Here is a 21630-nt window from a genome sequence, read left to right on the forward strand (position 1 = left end):
TCAGAGGAAATTTTCAATACAAAAGACATGCAACTAATTGAAGTTTCATTTTTGGATCTTCATTATAGCTTTCTTTTTAAATAAAATGAAATATTAATTAAAAAATTACTACTTCTATTGAAGGAATTTTGTGTTACAGGTATCAGTGATCAGGTTTTTTCTATTTTAACATTAAAGAAGGTTCATAATAACCATTAAGAAGTTACTAGAAAGGAAAATTCTTCTAAATCAGACAGCATGAATAAAAAAAAGAAGGGAAATTATTTTTTATCAGTCAAGATCTATCGTGTGACTTTCCAACTTCTTATTCATCAGTGGGATAAAGAGGACCCAATTCAGGCAGTAAGGTGATCCAGAATTAGTTAATCCTCATAATTTTTCTGTGTAAAAAGGAAGGGAAAAATTGGAAGAGATTTAATTTCCTTTCTAGTGAAAAAATGTAAATGAATATCTATGAAAAGGTATAAATACACAAACAAAAAGAGTGTCTACATGCACTTATTAAAATTTATATCTTAAATAAAAATACATATATGACATAAAAGAAGAAATATGTGTGGATTATTACATATATACATATGAGGAGATGTGTAGGATGGTTGACAGGCTAATAAATCTGAGATTTTTCTATGTGATGCTTATCCTCCATAATGGAGAGCCATATTTAACTTACAAATCAAAACTCTGAATTTCGTTGGACTTGGCTGTGATTACTAGATAACAAGTAATTATTCAGTCTCCAAAAATCTTGTAAGACAGAACATTGGATTAATAGCAGAGCACTTGATTCTCGTCCTGGCTCTGTTATTAATGAATTATTGTTCCTTGGGTAAGTCACTTAGCTTCTCTGGGTTTCCTCATTTTTTAAATAGGCTGGAAGACTAGATGTCTAATAAGTTCTACCTCAGCTCATAAAATATGATTATAGGACTAATTCAATTCAATAATTCATTGGTGCTATTTTCTAAAAATTATTCTATCATTTTAATGGTCAAGTGAACTGTCAGAAGATGAGGTATATTTAATCCAAAATCTGTAAAAAAAAAAATTTATACTATTTAAGGAATGTAAGCAAAATGAACTGAAAATCATATTTGTATATAAAAGATATACTATATACATACTAAAATATATGTATGCAAAATTTATATTTACATTTAATTACCATTTTGTTGGTGAAAATGAGCTAACTATAATAATTTTCTTACCTCTGCATTTCTCAATTACTAATTCCATTTTTTTTGCATCATTGCATTTCAAAGAAATTTTAACAAATCAAGTACTCATCCACTTATTCATAAATTCACTTTATATCATTATTTCAACTAATTAATGTGGAATACCAACCATCAATAATGTTATTGCTTTTAAGGACACCACATGATGGTACTATATGGAAGGTATATTCCTGTCTTTTTTTATTTTAAAGTCTATTGGGGAAGAAAGACATTTTACCAATGATTACAGTGAAAAAGATAAGAAATGGAGACCTAATTTGAATTTGAGAGTCAGGAAGCATCTCTCTAAAAATCTAATATTGAAGCTGAAGCAACAGGGGAGAGAAAAGAGTAAGCTGGTTAGGAGAATGAGAATAAGCATTGGAAACAGAAGGAGCAGCACACACAAAAACACTCAAGATGGAAAGAACTGTACTTTGTGGCATTTTAGGGGAACTGGAGACAGCCCTTATAGACTCTGTTAAATATTTTGAAATTTATTTAAAGAACATTGTGGGGTTTTGCAGTAATTTAATCAAGATAGTAATATCAGATTTATATCTTTCAAAGAGAATGCTAACTTTATATTGTGAATTAATTCATAAGGGCAACCATATAAAGAAAACCAATTAAAGACTTAGCAATAATTCAGTGAGAGAAAATGAAAGTAGGGTGGTAACAATAGAAATTGAGAAAAAGAAATAGATTCAAGAAACATTTTGGATACTAGACCAAACTCAGTAATGGAATAAATATAAATATGCAATGGAGAAAAGTGGCAGTGGTGATAAATTAATACCGTGCAATACAGTGGATGAAGATAATATTCAATGAGTTGAAGAACATCCAATGAGAATTCAATCTGCCGGAAAGACACAGAGGTCAATCTTGGTTGTACTTTTAAATCATTTTAAAAACTCTTGGATTGTGAGTGTGATTTTCTGAAGAGCATCATGGAGAAATAAACTGAGATTCGTCAGCATTTAAGTGGTACTAATAACTACGTGTGTTGGTGTATATATAAATGAAAAGAGGGCCACCCTGGTGGTGCAGGCGGTTGAGCGCAGTGCTGCGAAACTGTCCACAGCCTCTGTGGTGCAGGTTCCATCCCGGCAGACTGGGGAGATACCCATGTGTCACTGCAGACCTCTCCTGTCTTGCTCGCTGCTCCCCTCAGCAGTGTATTTCAGTCAGTCTGCCTGTTCTGTTCCCCACTCTGTCTCTCATGAATCCTCTCACCCTCCCACACATCTGGCCTGTACCCCAGTTCTTGTATAAATTAATAAATCTTTTTAAAAAATGAAAAGAGGACGTCCCTGGTGGCGCAGCGGTTGAGCGCTGGGCTGCATAGCTGCCTGCAGCCTCTGCAGCACCTGTTCGATCCCCGGCCACCAGGCAAGGGTCCCACATGGCGCAACAGACCTCTCCTGTCTCTCCCGCTGCTCCCCTCAGCAGTGTACTTCGTCAGTCTGCCTGCTCTGCTCTCCTCTCTGGCTCTGGTGAATCCTCTCACCCTCCCATGCTTCTGACTGTACCCAGTGCTTTATAAATAAACAAAAAATTTTAAAAATTTTTAAAAATTAAGCTTTAAAAAAATGAAAAGAGAATGATGGTGATATTAAATGAGAATCCATATCTAATGCTAAAGAAATGTAAGCATTTAATTTTGAGTGAAAAGAAGATATCAACTTGTAAACATTAAAGAAATAACAGCCAAAACAGATGGAAGGAAAACCAGGGATACGGTATCATAGAAGCCAAAAAGCCCAAAGGTCATCATGGTCAAAATTTTTGAGTATCAAGTAGTAATGGAGTATGAGAGTGGTTCATTGGACCACAAAAGCAATTTAAGTGGAATAATAGAGACAAAGCTGACTGATGACTATAGGAGTTGTGTTGAAAGGATGAGAAATTAAAGGAATTAAAGGAGGCGTACACAAGTAAATTTTTTGAGAAGTATGCCTGGGAAGAGTGGAAAGTGTGGTAAATAAAAGATGGTGAATTAAAGATGGGTGAGATCATAGCATCTTTGAAGATGTTATTTGGAAAAGTCCTTTTAAAAGGAAGATGATCGGGCCTCCCCGGTGGCGCAGCGGTTGAGCGCTGGGTTGCGAAGCTGCCCGCGGCCTCTGTGGCGCCGGTTCGATCCCCAGCTGCTCCCCGGCCACCGGAGGAGGGTCCCACATGGCGCGCAGACCTCTCCTGCCGCGCGCTGCTCCCCTCAGCAGTGTACTTCGGTCCTTCTGCCTGCTCTGCTCCCCGCTCTGGCTCTGGTGAATTCTCTCACCCTCCCGTGCTTCTGACTGTACCCAGTGCTTGTATAAATAAATAAATAAATCTTTTTTAAAAATAAATAAAAAATAAAAGGAAGATGATCAAAAGTCAGTAGAGGGAAGACAAAAATATAAGCCAATTTGTGTCACTCCCCCGACTATAAGAAAATATAAATTCCTCATCTTGCTCTAAAAAAGCCTCCTTAAAGCCCCCATTTAAGTCCCTGGTCTCATCTGAGGATACTTTTCCTTTTTCTTCCTTTTTCTTCCTTCCTCATATATTAAGAAATCTTCCAGGATCCCCAGCCTTAAAGCCTTTGGACAAGCTGTATCCCCTTCCAGGAATTCTCTCTCCTCTGGCATTTGCCCAGTTACCTTATTTTCTTTAGTCATTCAAGTCTCAGTTGAAATGTCCTTTATGACCATCCACTAAATCAAAAACCATCTCTGAATCTTCACATTGTCTGGTGATTTCTTGTCATTCAGAACTCATTTTCAGTATTATCACAGAAATCCCTCCTGGTTACCCAATAAAAATTGATAATACCACTTTCCTATTCCCACCCAATCACTTTATCAATTCTTAACATAACACTATGTTACATTTTTCTTATGTATATACTTTTTTGTATATACTTATGTATATACATTTTTCTTATGTATATACTTGCTTATATGTTTATGCTATGTCACTTTTCTGTAGAATGTAGAATTATGGAAGCAGAGCGAAGACCTTATCTCACTGCTTGGTACCATATTCCCAGAACATGGGCTAGTTGAATAGGAAGTTAATCATTTTAGATAACATCTAGAAAAAGCACAGTGTAACAATTTAACCAAATTCAGTACAAATATAGAGAGGTAACAGATTATGGGATTGCAATGAATAAGGTTATTTCCAAAATATTTTTGAGGATTTCTTTTAAGAGGACAAGCTGATTGATCATACACATCTTAATATTAATTCTAACTTTTATCTGTCAGTATATGTAACCTAACAGCAAGAAAAAGCTTTCTTGCCTAATAGCAAGAAGTACTTTACTATTAGAAAGTAGCTGGCTAATATAAAAAATTTACTAAGGATAAACGATTAGGTAGATAAATTAAATGTGTGAAATTGAGAGTGTATTTACTTTCAGCATACAGTAAGTCATGTACTATCATAGGCATATATATTCAAAAGTGGATAAAATACAGTAGATTGATCTCTATTAGCTCAAAGGCGAGTAAGTGAATAAAGATGCAAAAGTTAAAAATACTGTGCTATAAAAGAAATATAACAGAATTTTGAAGAAAATAATGAGAGGCAGGTTTGTTTTAATACCTCTTGATCCTAAGGATCTCATTCAACTGAATTTAGACACTATATGAATGCTTCCATTTCTCCTAGGGGCAAGTCATTAACATACTCGGTTACCCTAGTATATAACAACTTTCCCAAAAAAAGTGAAAGCCTTTTTCACAAAGAAGGGAGTGAGAGAAGGCTTTTTTGATGTCAGTGTTTCAATAGAGCAATTAAGCTTTCATTCTAACAGGAGGAGTTTGCCATAAGAAAAGTAATCATAAGCAAAGAAAAATACTGTGTTCAATGGTTATGCAATGTCAGTTTATTATTTCTAGAAGGAACTAAAGATTACAAAATGGCTTTTCTGAATTGTAAGGGGTGTGTAGAACTGAGTAACTCAGAATGCACAGTAAGGGAGTACTAGAAAAAGTGATATAAAAATAAATAGCAATAGAAATCGTGTTGAACCGAGCATGACCTTTACCTTTAGATAGAGAGGGAAGATTTTGCATATCTAACAATATCTCATCACAGTCCTCTCTGAAAGATTAAAATGATTTCACTATTTTCTCATTTATTTAATGCAAACAGGTATGGCTTGCACTGACAAAATGTCACATCTCCTACTTAGGTGCTATTATGTTGAGAAAGGACATCAAGTTTATGTTGGTTGCTCAAAGTCATTCTTAAAGACCAAAAACAAGAGCTGAATATTAAGACTGGAAATGTTTGCATGGCAGAAATCTTTTTTTTTTTTCCCTGAACATTGCTTTGGTTTTATAGTTTCTCTCAAAGGATTGGAAAGCACTATTATAAATAAGTTACATTCAGACATTAATGAGGAAGCAAATTATTTGCCTTTTGAAAATTGCAGTATCTATTTTTATGTCATTTATCAACTGATGGCTGCAAAGAATGAGTCAGAAGTAAAGAGAAATTTTCTGAGTCCAGAGTTTACTGGATGAAAAAGAAGTATTTCTCTAAGCATTACTCTACATCTAGCTAATACAACAGAATATAATTATTTTAGCAGTTACTATGAAATTTAGCATATAATATACTAATTTCCAAAATATCTTGAAATCCTTAAGAGCAAATAGAAGTTAAAAGAAGTTGGCCAGCATTAAACTAATGAGAAATATTTCTGTATCTCCCAAAGATACCAAGTCATTAATGTAATGTTAATTTTTTCTTCACTTGCAATACTGATGTATTTTATTTCTTTTTATAATTAATTTTTCATTGAGGTAATATTTGGATACACTCATTAGGTATTACCGCTGTAGTGTATCCACCATCAAACTGCACCTAGTCTACCACCACAGCCCATTCTGTTCCCTTCCCTCTTTGTTCTGACCCCTCCCACCATTGGCACTTCAGTTCTCCAGTCAGCTATCAAGGGTGAGCTTTTAAGCTTTCATTTATCTGATTCTTAGCAGTGTTAATTTTTTTATCAATATGTTTGCCATAATAAATCAATGACACTTATATACCAAAACATGGTATAGTTTGTTGTGGCTCCATTATGTTTTTCTCAGTCTGTATCTATAAGAAAGCAAGAGGCTATATAAAGGAAAGTATATTATTTTAAAATATCACATACATAAAATAAAATGCTGTTTTACAAGAAATTTTCAAAAGGAAAACTGAAAAAAATTTAAATTCTGCTTTTTCTTGCTATCAGCAGGTAGGCATCCTTTGCACACCAGAAATCTATCCTAACACTTGCAAGTAGCAACTTGAAATCTCTTGTTCCATTTATGTTATGCTGCAGACACCTTGTTTCTTTCCACATTTCACATAGAATAGGAGCAAGTCATTTATAGATGACTCTGGTTTCAATCCATTTGCTGCATTTTGAAGTTTAAAAAAATGGTGAAAATTGCCCTACTTTAGTATGACTGGTCAGTTGTAATATATTTTACAAGTTGAACCCAAAAGATGTGGCATGCTTTGAAGTTATTGCTTAAATTGTCTCAGGCTACAGTTCTTAAGGTCACGTTATTAATTTTTCCACATTTATGATCTTGACACATTTTATATTTAATCTTTTGTGAAGAAATAATTTGTCTTTACCTTGAGATGTGTTTGTGCTAGGCCATAAAATCAGGTGGTGACCCAGTAGAATCAATGAGGACATTAAAGCGACTGCAGAAACTTGTTCAGATCAAGAAAGCCGGGGTGCTGAGTCTGAATGAGATGAAATTCACATTAATAAATCTCCATAAGTAAGAACTCAATGAGGTGCTAAAAATTCTTTGAGGGAGATTTGGGGCAGCACGTATTAATGAAGGCCATTTTGACAAGGCCATAAAATAATTATTAAAAAATAAGGATTTTTAATTGCCAAGCTATTCGTGAAACAGATGTCCTGTTTTGAATTTCACCTTATACCTCTGCTTCATCCCATTTCTCCATCCTTTCAAGACAAAGCTCTGGGATAGAGTAAGAGAAAGCTATGGATGAAGATCAGCAAGAGAATAAGGGTCAACAGTTTCCATCAACTCTTTCTATATCTTGGCCATAGAAAACAGTACTTTTCAACTTGGTTTTTGGTGGAGTAAATTAGCATGTCATGAAGTACAACTTTGATTGCCTTATCATTTTTACAGTAAGGGCCTGTTAATCAAAATATTTTTTATAGCAGGTCAAAGTTTGTAATGAGTTTCAGCAATATGGTACAATTTAATATGTAACATACATTTCTACTTTCTGTAAATGTACTGTTTTGTACATTACTAGAACTTTCTTCAGACCTTCATTACATTGTATAATCAACTAATCACTGAGATTATATAAATACTCTCACTAATCAACTTTACAATACTAAGTATCAATACTTACTTTCTTTTGTTCTCTCAGCCTTGTTTTTGTTTTCCATACATTGCATGTATAAATCTCTTTGCAAACTGATATTACAAGATAAATTTTTAGAACATCAGAATTTCAGTCCATATCCACTGAGGTTTTATTTAAGTAAAACAAAGATTGCATGTGCTTTCTTATTATGTTTCTTTATGTGTGTGTGTGTGTGTGTGTATACTAAAAAAAAAGCTATTTAATAGTAGAAGCACACTATACTATGCTTACAAGATGTGGGCATTTTGCTACTTTGCAATTTTTCTCAAGTAATTTTCAGTATGCTATTTACATGTTGCTTCCATTCATTTCAGTCAAATCAACTTTAAACATTAGATATGGTTTCCAGAAGTTTCAAGTACATCTGAATTTTACAAAATAAATAACAATATACAAAAGAACATAATCTTTAGAAACTCCATTGCAAATTATTTTGTGAAACTGAATGACTTCCTCATTTATCCTATGCGGTTCATTCATTTCTTTTAAATAAAGAGAAGTAAAATATAATTTCTACATGTAAAAATAATTAGATTTACTTTTTTTCCCTCTATCTTTCAGAAGATAAAGATGAAAGATTAATTTCCTGGATGAAATTAGAAAAGAAAAGAAAATTAGTAATGCCAGAACAAGGAAGAAGGAAAAAAATGGAGAATAAAATGGATACCATTCCTGCATCACTGGTTAGATCCAGCACTTCTGGCTGCAGTTTGCCAGAATTGCCCTAGAACATGTTCTAGGGCTTCACATTGAAGGTGAAGTTCAAATGTGGAAAAGTTGGAAGCCTTTTCCAGAAAATGTGCTCTGGACATGTGTCGATTTCCAAATTACCCAAGCTGAACCCTAGGACAACTGTTTCCACTGCTCTCACCACTCACATCTCAAGTCTTCTTGTACAGATACAGATCTCCCACATTCGAGGGTAAGTTCCTAAACTACGTAAATGTATCGTCTTATCTGGATGTTTGTACTGGCAGGAAAGAAAGAGATAACAGAAGTGCTAATCAGTCAAATTTACAGGGTCAGAAAAGTTACCACAGCTAGAGTTGTTTTTCAAAAAAAAAAAAAAAATACAATTTCTCTGATACTTGCTACATGTTAAAATTGCGTAAGTTTCTTTAGGCACAAATAAATTTCTGCATAATATTTCCCAGAGATTTCTTTGTAATTAAAGGGAGACTTCAGCTGTTGTTTTAGATAAAGAAAATTTGTATTGTACTGTCTAAATTATTGCTGTAGTTGTGGAATTTCACTGACAAATAATAGTTAATTTAAATAAGCATTTCCCATTCTCCTAAGCATTTCACATACACTATATCACTTAAAGTTCACAATAACCCAATATGCATGTACTACTATTCTAATATTAATTCCCATATGTTATGCAATTAGGAAAAATAATGTACAAAATAGTAACAAGCATAGGTCACACAGCTAATAAGAAGTAGAGCTGACTTAGATAGTCTTTTGCTAAGGATCTTGCTTTTAGCTAGTACAATAGAGTGTACATGATATTTCCCTATACTAAGTAGACTCTAAGGCTATATGGTGCTTGAGAAAGAGCATGGATTCTGGAAATAAATAAATTTGGGTTTGGATCCAAGCTTTGCTACCTGTTTACTTTGGCAAATTGTTCAAACTATTTAACTTTCTCAACTATAAAATAGAAATATCAATATTAGGCTCATGAGGCAAATGAGAAACTAAAATACACATGTTCTAGGGCTTAGAAGTATCTACTTTATTTTTCAACTTACATAAGGCATGAATTGTGCCGTTAGTACTCTACAGTAATGGCTATTAGTGTTTGTAGTGAATAAATGAAAGAAGATTGTATATCCACAAATCTTCCTCTATTCCATTTTGCTCTAGGAATCAGTCTCTCATTAGACTATATTTTATGAAGATTTGCAATCTCTAAAGAGGCTTAATCTCTCTTAGAAACCCTTTTTTGCCATTTAAAATATGTGTATTAAGTTAGGTCTCTGAAGACTAAAACTAAAGTAATCTGTGTTCAAAGTACCATTTTAAATAATATAGGCTGCTAGTAACAGGCTTGGAACTGGTGAAACTGCCAAACAATTATTTCAGGAATGTCTCACCCACTTCTTTAATCTTCACCTTTTCCTCTAGGTCTTCTGCGCTATGTAGCCTTCTTGTAGCAGGTTTTTAGAGATCAACTGGTAATATATTTAGGGCCTGTTTCTGAAGATTCTTCTTCATAACTTTAGAATCAGGATCAAGAATAATGATTCTTTGGCAAATGACAAAGCTGATGTTTAAGAATCTAAACACAAATATTCAGAGTGCCTTTATAATCAAACTCCTTAACTTAGCATTTCTAGATTTTAGCAGCCTGGTCGCAGTCAAACTTTTCAGCATTGTCTACTACTTCCTTATAGGTTTTCCATGCTGAACTGCCAAACTAAATGATTTGTTATTCCTAAAGTCAACCTGTACTTTCCTGCCTCTCTACATCTGTGTTTATATATATTGGCTACTGCCTGGTATGTTATCCTCTCCTTTAAACCATGATCCCTATCCCTTAGACTCAGTTCAAATACTTTGCCCACTAGGGCAAAGACTTCCTAGGTCATGCCAGATAGAAATAATCACTCTTCCTTTGAATTCCTAGATTATTTAAGGGCATTATTATTTCATTATATATTCATTAAGTATATATTGGCATCTACTGTTTCCAAGACACAGTATTAGACAATGGGGTTTCAGAGCTAAACAATGTATACCTCACCCTTGTTTTCACAGAGCTTATTGTACTCTACCTATCACGGAATTAGTTGGGCATTTGTTTGCTATAAATCATTTACTTTGAATCCTCCATAGTCACGGTAATATTATGGACAATCAGTAAATATTTGAGTACATTTCCTGACTAAATGAATGGAGTTTTAGAAAAAAATGGACTTTGATGCCATAGATCTAGATCAGTCTTTTTTCTCATTAATCTAATGGCCCTTATATTAATCCTAATATTTTATATAGGTGTTTGTGATTGTCTATGTGAATTTAGGCATATACACAATAGTGTTTTGCTTTTTCAGGTAGTTTCATCTTTTTTTAAATAGAACTAAATGATTAAGTGAGTTTTATCTGCAGAAGGTCAAACATATCTGCAGAATGCTCAGAATTTCAGATACTAATGTTCAGCATTTGTGACAGGAAATCCTCAGTAGATTTGGAGAGAGGGTTCAAGAATACGTTAACGTTAAATTGGTTTGGTAAACTTAATGAGACCACTTATACTCAGGGATTTGAGACACTGGAGTAAAAAAAATGTGGAAGAGTACAAATTATTACTTTCATATTCTACACATATATTCTATAATGATAACAAGTTTTAAAAATCCAATATAATTTTAGCATAACTAGTATTTTTTTCTGTAGTAAGTGCAGGGCTATTATTTAGGTGATACTTTAACTTTCATTCTGTGGAAGGTACAGGAAACAGATAGTGTTGGGGGAAATGATGTGCTTCTGAAAATGAGTGTTACTATAAATGATAAGTAGTCAGAAGTGACATTTCTGTGATTTTAAAGGGTAAAAGTATGGCCAGATATTTTTAAATTGTGCCAACTTATGAAATGTGCTGGAGCTGGGCTTATACCCCACATTTTGGGGGAAATATAATCAGTTCATAAAGACATTAGTTTTTCCTTGACTTCAGAATTTCAGCAATATTAGATTCCAATATCTATGATCCCATTATCAAATCAGAGTATTAAGGTGGCTTGAAACTAATTTGTCTTCTAGAAAGTCCTTATTTACCTAGGTATGACTCCCTGCTGAGTTCACTATAACTAACAATGAAGACTGGTTCTGATTGAGTGGGGTTTAACAAGTCTGACATCACCAGCAGAGAGAATCTGAGCCAACTCCTTACACTATTTAGCCAATTGGTTTCAGACTTTACCTAGTCACTTTCCTCTAAGTGGGTCATTGCATTTGTACACTGGAAGATCTCATTTATATGTGGAAAACAGAGAAACAAAACAAAGGGTCAAACAAAGCCAAACAATTAACAAGCTCCATATATTTTACTGAAAAAATGAGGCAACCAGAAGAGGAGGGAGCAGGGTGGGAGAGGAAAGGGGCCCAATGGACCATGGTGAGGATTACTGGGGCACTGGCAGTGAGCACGGTGTGAAAATAGACATTTGTAAAAGCTTGAACCTACAGCCCCAAAGCAGATATAATGATATAAACCATCTTTGCCTCAATAACATAACTGGGAAAGAAAATAAAACACACACCCATTTGTACAACATGGTTACCCATATCTATCATGCCGGGACGTTAGGAAGGTTAAATGAATGTTAGAAGGAGTCAGTCCATAGTTGGTAATATTTACAGCAAAATCAAAGAATACAGAGTTTTGTGCTAGACACAGAAAGAAATGACACTTACTCAGTTGAGATACCATAAACAAACTGAATCCAGACAGGGAAACGTATTGTTTGTGAAGGGCTCTTCTCAGAAAGGGGAGAACGAGACACACAGATGTTTAACATGCAGTTTAGTTGTTTGTATGGCCTGTGGGATCTGAGGAGTGGGGAAAGATGTGTGATTATGAAATTGATATAAATTGAGAAAGGTGAAAGATCAGATTTATGAAAGTATGTACTCCACAAGAGAAATGTGAAAGGAAAAACTACTTAAGCATGCGGGTCTTTTCTAATATCCAACATGAGTGGTGTTGAGAGGGGATTTCAAATGCATCTTAAAAATGTGGAGGTAACCAAAAATAATATTTGAAGCTAAGTGTTTAAAATCAATTTATAAGAGGAGTGATTGAAGGGTACTTAGGAAGCTCTGCATTCTAAGAGCTTGAAAGAGCTTAACAAAAAGAGGAAAGTAAGTCAGAAGATAGGTTGAGAACAGGGGCAAGAAAGAATAAAGTTTGTGTTATAAAGGAGATAAGGCCTTCCTTCATCATAATATTATGATAAAAGCAAACATTTTTCAAAAATCTGCCATAATTTTTCAGAATAAATAGGGTAAATGTTATTTTTATAAACATAAGAAATGGAAATAATCTAGACATGACAAAGGAAAGCATATATTCATTTCTACCTTCAAATATCTAAAATATTTTGAAATCATAAAAATAATGTGGTATGTTTAAAAAGTGACAATAACAAAAGCTCCTTCAGGAAGATGGATAGTCAAAGGCCTGAAAGAGCAAAATAAAACCCCAGGTTTAAAAGAATTCAGTGAGGTACAGATAGAAAAATTATAATGAGAAGCAGAAGTATATAAAAATCAAAGAAAAATGAGTGAAGGCTTATATATAGAATCTCAAGGTGACAAAGTAAACAAATCTCTACTTAAAGTATCTTACAGTGCATAAGAGGATGAGAAGAGTGGATATTGAAGGTCTTGTTGGAGAATTACACAAACCCCTCAAAATTGCACCAAAAGAGAAAGTGTGGATAATGGAATTTTTTTTTTTTTATGTAACTGTATCAGTGAGTGAAACAGGATGTGCCAACCAAGAAATAAAGAAACAAAAGACTTTACAATTAATCTTTCAGTTCAGGTGGGGAGCAGTAGATGCCATATTGACATGGGAAAATGCCCTTGGGGAACATAACCCACAGCTAAGTGGTATTAGAAGTTTCAATACTGGCCAAAAAAACTACTGATTTATGTGAGAGGTCAAAAAATGAGGGTAAGCTTTTTGTGCCTGTCCTCTATTTTATCTATCTGTTTCTCAACCTGCCAATCTCTGTCTGAGTCTGTCCTAACTCTTCCAGTCAACATGGTACATCATTACCAGATTAATTCACTTGGCTAATCTACCTGAGCTCATCTAATTAATTCACTTGGCTAATGACTCTGTAGCTCAGACACAATAATACTACCATTTCCCGCACACATCATCTTTAAATGTCTCCCCAACATCTAGAAGGCCAAATGCAAACTCACTCACCTAATCTGCCTTCTTTTTTCAAATTAATTTTTATTGAATTAATATTGGTTTACATCTTGGTTTCTATAATAGAAGTGTAGGACTACCACCCCTCTTTCAGACATTGTTGCTGTAGTGCACTCTGCCACCAAAAACCCTTAGTCTACCGCTATAGACCCTTGTGCTCCCTCCCTTTTTTCTTCTCATCTCCCCCCACGCCCCCGCAACACACACACACATGCACGCACGCACACACACCTCCACCTCCCCTTCTCCTCTGGTTGCCACCATTCCACAGTCAGATTTCTTCCAATTAGATCTCCATAGTATTTCTCACCCATACATTCTATTAAAGGCAAAGCGATAGCATCCTTTTGCTAAACACAATGATCCCCCCCTTCATAACTTTGTACTGTTTCCTTATTTTTGACTTTAATTCTTCTGCCTATTGCATAAATAGTATGGGAGCTTAAAGGTGTAGATGGATGAATAAGAATCCATTATGTTTACTTTGAAAAATATATATATATGAATATATACACGCATACACACACACATACGAAAAGGAAAGAGGACTGTGAAGATCAGTAAAAAGAGTAAGGAAGCACATTATTTAGAATAAAGGGCAAACTTAATTTCATAGATTCTATCATCATTTTCTATGTCATATTAGGGTACCACAAAAAATTCTCAATGGTTTCATTGTTGGGAGTATTTTTATGTGGCTCAGTACTAATAAAACTGCTCACATAGCCATCCAGGGAAAGACAAGTTATGAACTATCAATGCACAACTTCTTGTAGTTTACTGTCCTTGCCTTCAACTCATGACAGCGAAACCATGTGTTAGACAACAAAAATAACTCTTAGGCTGTGAAAATATGATGGTTACCAGAGGGAGTGGGAAAGGGGATGGGAAGAAAGATCAGAGGGGTTAACTTTTGCTAGTGTGACTGGCATTAGAATTTTGGGGGCAGGTACAGTGAAGCAAACATACTTATTGACATGTTAAGTTGTACTCCTGAAATTTATGTAGTATTGTAAACCAATGATAAATCAGTAAAATTTTCATTTAAAAAGCACCATGTGTTAGAACAGCTTTAAACTTTACCTACTTACATTGGAATTATGATGACATGGAAAGAGAACAAGTTTCAATAAATAGATTTGGACAACTTGTGAAAAGGAAGGCAGAGTAAATGATAATCTGTACTGAGAAATTCAAAAGGGAAAATAGGAAAATGTGAAACAAAAATACCAAAAGATATCCATATTTCCTACACTGTGCACTGAAAGTAATGAGCTTAGAATTAAGATTCTAAACTAGTTTTAAGAGCCTAAATTACAAAAAAAAAATCATGAATATTTTACATGACAGATTTTTAATTAGAGTCAATATGTTTGATGGAAGGAGAATCAACATTTATCCAAGAAAAGAATTTGAAAAATAGGAGATGATGCAAAAGTTTATTCATTCACACATTCATTCACTCATTAACAAATTCATGTCAAAAACCTTCTGAGCCATATAATCCATGCATGTGGGAACTTAGAAATATGTGTGTTTGGGAGTGGAGGTGATATCCAATCTACAATAGTATTTCACATTTGTAATGAGAGCTTATGGGATCTTATTAAAAGGAAAAATAAAAAGGAAGAACAAATAATGAGACTCCTTGGTAGAGCAATTCACTAGAATGGCAAACACCTTGCAGTACTTGTATATAAAATAACTCTAGATAAGTTTAGTCTAGACATACAACACCTTTTATGTTAAAAAAGGAACTTATGAAGAAATACCTAAATTGTGAGGTATTAAAATAGAGTGAAATATCAGATTTGTGAAAATTAGATTGAATTTGTGGAAAGTAAATTATAAATGTGCATAAAATGTTTAAATGTCTTTTCAAATAAAATCTTATGTAATGAAAGTAAAGCTAGAATAATGCAATTGCCCTGCAAGTGTGAAGTATTATTCTACAAGTCCAGAATAACTAGTGATATTATTAAATCAAACTTTTGAGGAACAGCAAAGTAGAATGTACACCTAGTCTAATTATTTCAGTTGATGTTTTTCCCAGTTAGAAAAATCTCATACATATCAGTAAGAACATCAAACCTATGGTCTAGTTCTAGAACTGTTATAATAGAAACCAAACATCCTTCTCCTTCATGCAATGATGTAAAGATTTTGCCTTTCTTTTCTGTTTTGTGCATGTGTTTTTACTCTATGCTTTTTTTCAAGTGCATAAAATTAGGCAGAAAGTTGAACTGTACTCCCAGAATAAAATGTTTCTAAAATCATAGATATTTATCAATTGAAATGTTCCTATGATGATGAAATAGTGTCCATGATAATACATTTTGGCTTCCACAAGAAAGCTGAAATTTATTTCACTATGTCCTCAAATGGAAGGAGGAAGACAATGAAAGTCTCTCTGAAGGGGGTTCAATTATGCACATTGACATTGGAAAAAATATTGCTCCTTCATTACTTAGATCTTATCTCTTTTGCAATGTTCAACAGAATGAATTTGGACACTGACCTTTGGGAGGAGAAAGATTTAAATAACATACTTATGTAATGAGCCTTAGAGGACACTCAAATGTTTGCAGATTTTCTTTTGTGGCAGAAAAACAATTTTATAATTCAAATATAGCTAAACAAACTAAATACAAAATCGTATTTTCAGTGTGTTCAGCAGCGCATTGGAGGCTGTGTTACATATCAAAGGAGGGTGAGGTATGAGCTCAACTCACTTGCTAGGATCTCTCTGGGTCAGGTTGCTTAATTTCTATAGTCTTCTGTTCTATCTCTTCATCTTTAGAATGAGCAAGAACTATCAGTGATTCTTAAGGTTCTTTTTATCTTCTATATTTTAGGCTATGAGGACACACTGAAGAAGATAAATACTACCCGCAGAAAAGATTAGTACATAAAGATTTCCTTTCAGTTTCTTCAAAGCAGTTCTTTTCTCACTCTTTAGATAACCTCTGGTGATCTTATTTCTAACACCTTTTTTATGTACTTAAGTTATTTTAGGTTTTCATTGTTTGTTTGTTTATTTCCTGACCAAATGTACTTCCTCTGTCCTGGTTACTTCTTCTTCTCTCATGTTATGAACCAACATCTATACAAATGAATATAAACTTCACAGCCAGGTTCTCCTGGCCGTCTAAACATCTTTATGAATCAAATGTGTACATTTCCACTCTCAGGAACTAATATGAATTCTGTCTCTCAAGAAATATTTGTAAAAATCCTTTGGGGTGGTGCAGTGGATTGAGCACCACCCTGTGAAGCTGTCCACAGCCTCTGCAGTGCAGGTTCGATTCTCGGCTGGCCAGAGAGAAACCCACAGGGTGCAGCAGACCTCTCTTAACCTGCCCACTGCTCCCCTCAGCAGTGTCTTCAGTCCGTCTGCCTATTCTGCTCCCCACTTTTTCTCTGGTGAATTCTCTCACCCTCCCGCACCTCTGATTGTACCCCAGTCCTTGTATAAATAAATAAATCTTTTCAAAAAATCCTTTGGAATGCCATTTCAGAGAATTAAAATTTGCTTTTAAAAATGGGTTGTTAAAGTTTAAATAGAGCATAGAAGGGAGCAGAACAGGGCTTATGTAGTGTGTGGAGTGCTAGGTTGGAGAGAAACGTCTTTCACCACTTCACCTACCACACACACACATACACACACAAACACACACATGATATGTAGAGTGGTTGATCCCTTTGAAATCTACTTTGAGTGGTTGATCATGCACACACATCATTACAATGACAATTATGGCCTCCATTGACTTAGCACTTGACTGTGTTTCAGGTGCTTTAATGTATGCTATCTTTGTGTCATGATTCAGTAAGTAATTTTATTACCTCTATTTTGATAAAATCTGAAGCTCAGAGAGGTTAAATAATTTATACAGCCTAACAGTAGGTGACAGAGTTGAATTTTAAGTCACAATCTATAAAAGTCCAAAGTTTTCTTGCAAAGAACATGGCCTTATAACTTTTGAGAATAGGCTAAGAACTTAACTGTACTTTTTTCATCTGTAAATATGAATAAATTAGTTTCTAACTTGCAATGTAAAATGAAACGATGCATATGAAAGTACAGATTTATGGTAGGGGTTTAATTAGTAGAGTCCCTGACACTGAAGTGCAGTCCAACTCTTCTCACATTTTATCTCACATTAGCACTACGAATTAGCCAAAACATTATTGCCATTTCATGGATGGAGAAATAGAGGTACATGAAAATTGAATGAATTACCTGAGGTCTCACAGCAGATGTACCAGATGATGGCAGAAATCATACTGAATGTAAACCTCCTCTTAGTCCAGATTTTTCCTGTCAGTAGGTTGTTGTCTTTAAAGTTTTCAGTGGATAGGTAAATGAACTTGGCGGTTCAGAGGAACAGTACATGGTGGAAACTCTATGAATGTTAGAGTCAAATAAGCCTGGCTTTGAACTGCAGCCTCACTGTCTGCTGTCTGTGTGCCTGTTAAGTTGTTTGATCTGTCTGAGTTTCAATTTCTTATTTACTAAATGGACCTGATGAAGATTTCTTTGTGGAGTTCTTATAAGAACTGAATGTATTTAACTGTACCTGATACCCACTTTGAACTTATTGAAGAACTACCAATTTCAATGACAAGTATTACAAGTATTGCAATTTATAGGTATATATTTATAATTATTTTCTTTTATGCAGTAGACAACCACATAATGTCTATGATAGAGCAGGTATTATCCTGGACTGGGGGGGCCACAAAGGTGGTTAAGACAAATACCAGGTATTGTGGTATCACAACCAACAATTTTTAGCAATTTTGCATTAGGCAAAATAATGTTGCACTCAGTATATATCACTTGTTTCTGCTGATTTATAATATTATTTTATATAATTTGCACAATTTTCTCCCTGCTGATAAGAAAGCCAGAACTTCATGGTTCCAATGTGAAGGTAGGATTAGACTCTGCTGTCAGCTTCTGGGAGCTTGTCTAGTGACTCCCACACCTGTGAATCTCTGAGGCATACAGACAAAGAGAAAGCGGGGCTGGGGAAATGTGCTGCCCTTTTCTGACCTCTCAAATTATCACCATATTAGCAGCATCTCAGATATATAAAATGAGTTGAGCTTTTAAAAATGCCTTTCATACATTTACAGTAGCCATAACACGTATGCACATTTAGTGATATTTTATTTCAGAGTCAGATTATAACTCTCAGGCATAACCCACCTTTTTCAGAAGAGAATGAAAAAATGAAGGAAAGAAATTCATGTTCTCTATCCTTCCTGAGAAGTTGTAAAGCAAGTGGTTGAATTCACTCTAAAAACCCTTTGAATTATTGCAGCTTACCTCAAGTCAAACCCAAATTGAAGCCTATGCCTCACCCAGAAAGAGATTATTTTTTACACAGGGTACAAATGGATTCAATTCAGGAACTCATTCATTTACTCAATTTGTTTTGGAGTATTTACATGGTGCCACATAAGGGGGATAAAATGGGCAGAAACAGATATTATGACCGTCATAGTCCAATAAAAGGCAAAAGAGAACTAATCAGAAAAAAACCCATGAAATGGCAACTTTTGTAAAGGTGTTAGAGTAAGATGGTTCTATGAAGGCATACAATAGGTGGATCTGATCTAATCATGAAGTCAGGACACACTTTCAAAGGTAACAGTGATTGAAGTCAAATGTGCAAGAAGAGTAAGAATTAATCAAAACTAGGGGAAATAAAGGAATGATCAGAATGACTGGGAAAGATAGCAAGATGTAGTACAGGTAAGTATGAGAAAGAAGTCAGAGCAGTTATGGTTGCATAGGTTATGCTAAGTTTTGTTTTTCACCCCAACTCAATGGGAAGCTATGCAAAAACATTTGGTCAAGAGCTTGGTTTCTTTGTTATTTGTTCATTTGTTAAGGTACGTGGTATGTACTTAAGTCTATATTTTGAAAAGATAACTTTATATAGTGAAAAGGTTAAAGCAGAAGCGAAATGATGATGACTTGATCTACGATAGCAGAAAGAAGCGATTAATGAGAAAAAAATCTCAGGCTTATAAACTTACATCTCCAACATACATATTTCTCCAAATGAAAAAATGTCAGTTTCAAAAGTCATCTTTTGTGATGTAAACCAAAAATCATACTCACTTCAGGACACATGGTAAGAAATGACAGCAGAGAAGTGATACAATGATTTGATTGCATATTCCAAATCTGTCCTTTAATTTTTAAAACTCAGAAGCTTGTAGCCACCACAATGGCTTAATGGAATCATTACCAATGGATAAAGAAAAGGCATCCATTTACCTCTTCTGATTCCACTTGGACATAGGCCATTGTTTCTAAGGAGTGGCTTGAAGCCATGTAAGATTTCAAGGGAAATTGGCCTTTCGTAGGAGCATACGAATAGATAATGCATATTGCCACCGTAAAATCTCTAATGAATATTAAGGGTGGCTTTCATTTGTGGTGATTGAAATGAACTCATAAATTTTCTCTCTAGGATGCGGGAATTTTTTCCTCCCTGTGGAGAGATTTAATGGATTTGCGGCATTCTGAATGATTTGGCAAGAAATCAGAGGTATCTGCGCATTCACCCACAAAGGGCACTTAGTTTCTTACATGTGATAGTCACCACCACAAAATATTTTCTGTAAGAACCCAGGATGATTGATGCAACCCACTGTAAGTCATGACAAGATGTCAACTGAAAAACTGGAAAAAGAAGTGGTTAAAGACACCACAGCTCTAAAAACAAATTTGACTTTTAGAAAAGGGTTATTTCCTTTTAGAAAAAAAATGTTAGACCTGCCACATGCAAGAAATTTACATCAGTTGTTTATGGCAAGGGCCATCATATTTTGAGGGCACTGAGAGCTCCTACTGCTCTCTGTATGGAGTAGATTAAACTGTTCCCACACAATGATAAATATATTGCAAAGAGCCGTAACAGGAATACAGTACATTGTAGCAGTTAATGGTACAACTTCCAGTTAAAACAATATTCTTAGGGTTTCTTTGGTGAGTTCCCATTTTATGTGTGCTATTTTTGGATAAGTTAATTTTTCGCCTTTGCAGAATCAATATCTTTCAAAGCTTTACAGGATCAGAGAGGAGAATTGGAGGTAAAAGGTCCAGGGAACTTTGCTAGCTGTGTGGGCCTCTGTTAGCAGAATTCATTCTGAAAAGTTGCAAAAATAATTATGAAAACAGAAGATTAAAATGAAAATTACAACTATCATCAGCTTTAAATTTTCTGTATACATGGAAGGAAAATGGGGAAATAACTGGAAGCGAAATTACTCATAAGGCGTTCACATTTTACTATGGAATGTGGCAGAAAATGCCTTTGCAGAGGAAGTAACTTTGATACTTTATAATGCTAGACTATCAATGAGAGTTTGGCTCTTTTAGAGGAGCACACCCCTCTGTGGAGTGATCTATGATCCTGTTTTCTTATCCCATGAGTTAGTTTGAAGGAAGTTAATCCAAATGCCCTGCATCTAACTTGTATGAAGGAATTATTATTGTGTTTTACACAGGATAGTAAAACTTGCTTCAGTGAAGAAATCTTTCTGAACGTAGTCTTGGCTTTCAGTTAAGCTTTCCTTGGGTGGGAAAATTTTTCACTTGGAAAGATTCTAGGTTGTAGGACAAACTAGGTGATATTGGCTATGATTTCTTTAGCTGTAGAAATAAATGAATAATTCTAGAAGACCACTAAGACGTCTTCCAGGGCTAAATCATCATGATTTAATTTTGCGAAGCAATGGATAGCAGTTATGAATTATATTAGGTCATTATCTGGGGAACCGGACCTGATTTCCATACAAATATTCCCAAACTCAGAATCTTGTATTTTAAGAGACAAAATGGTGTATGGCTTTCATTATTCAATTTAAATATAATTAGGAAAGAGAAAATGTGAAGTGTTCTTCTATAACTTGGCTGTCTTGCACTGCATGCTTACTAGAACTTAATGTTACTTGGATGAGAAAGATTGATAGTTCTATTTATGAGGGAGACTTAGAGAACCATTCTAGGTGAGATGA

The 21630-nt window shown here is 34.6% G+C and overlaps 1 protein-coding gene across 1 annotated transcript in view; it reads left to right on the top strand.

The window, feature by feature from the left end:
- SAMSN1 (SAM domain, SH3 domain and nuclear localization signals 1) overlaps positions 1-21630 on the top strand; it is a 122923-nt gene that overhangs the window by 39192 nt on the left and 62101 nt on the right. Inside the window, 3 exon segments of the mRNA XM_054700352.1 lie at positions 6872-6999; positions 8196-8342; positions 8375-8556. Of these exon segments, the coding sequence (XP_054556327.1) occupies positions 6872-6999; positions 8196-8342; positions 8375-8556 (457 nt within the window).

The sequence above is a fragment of the Talpa occidentalis genome, unplaced genomic scaffold, assembly GCF_014898055.3.
Source record: "Talpa occidentalis isolate TD23 unplaced genomic scaffold, MPIMG_talOcc4v2.1 talOcc4.4, whole genome shotgun sequence".
In the NCBI taxonomy this organism is placed as follows: domain Eukaryota; kingdom Metazoa; phylum Chordata; class Mammalia; order Eulipotyphla; family Talpidae; genus Talpa; species Talpa occidentalis.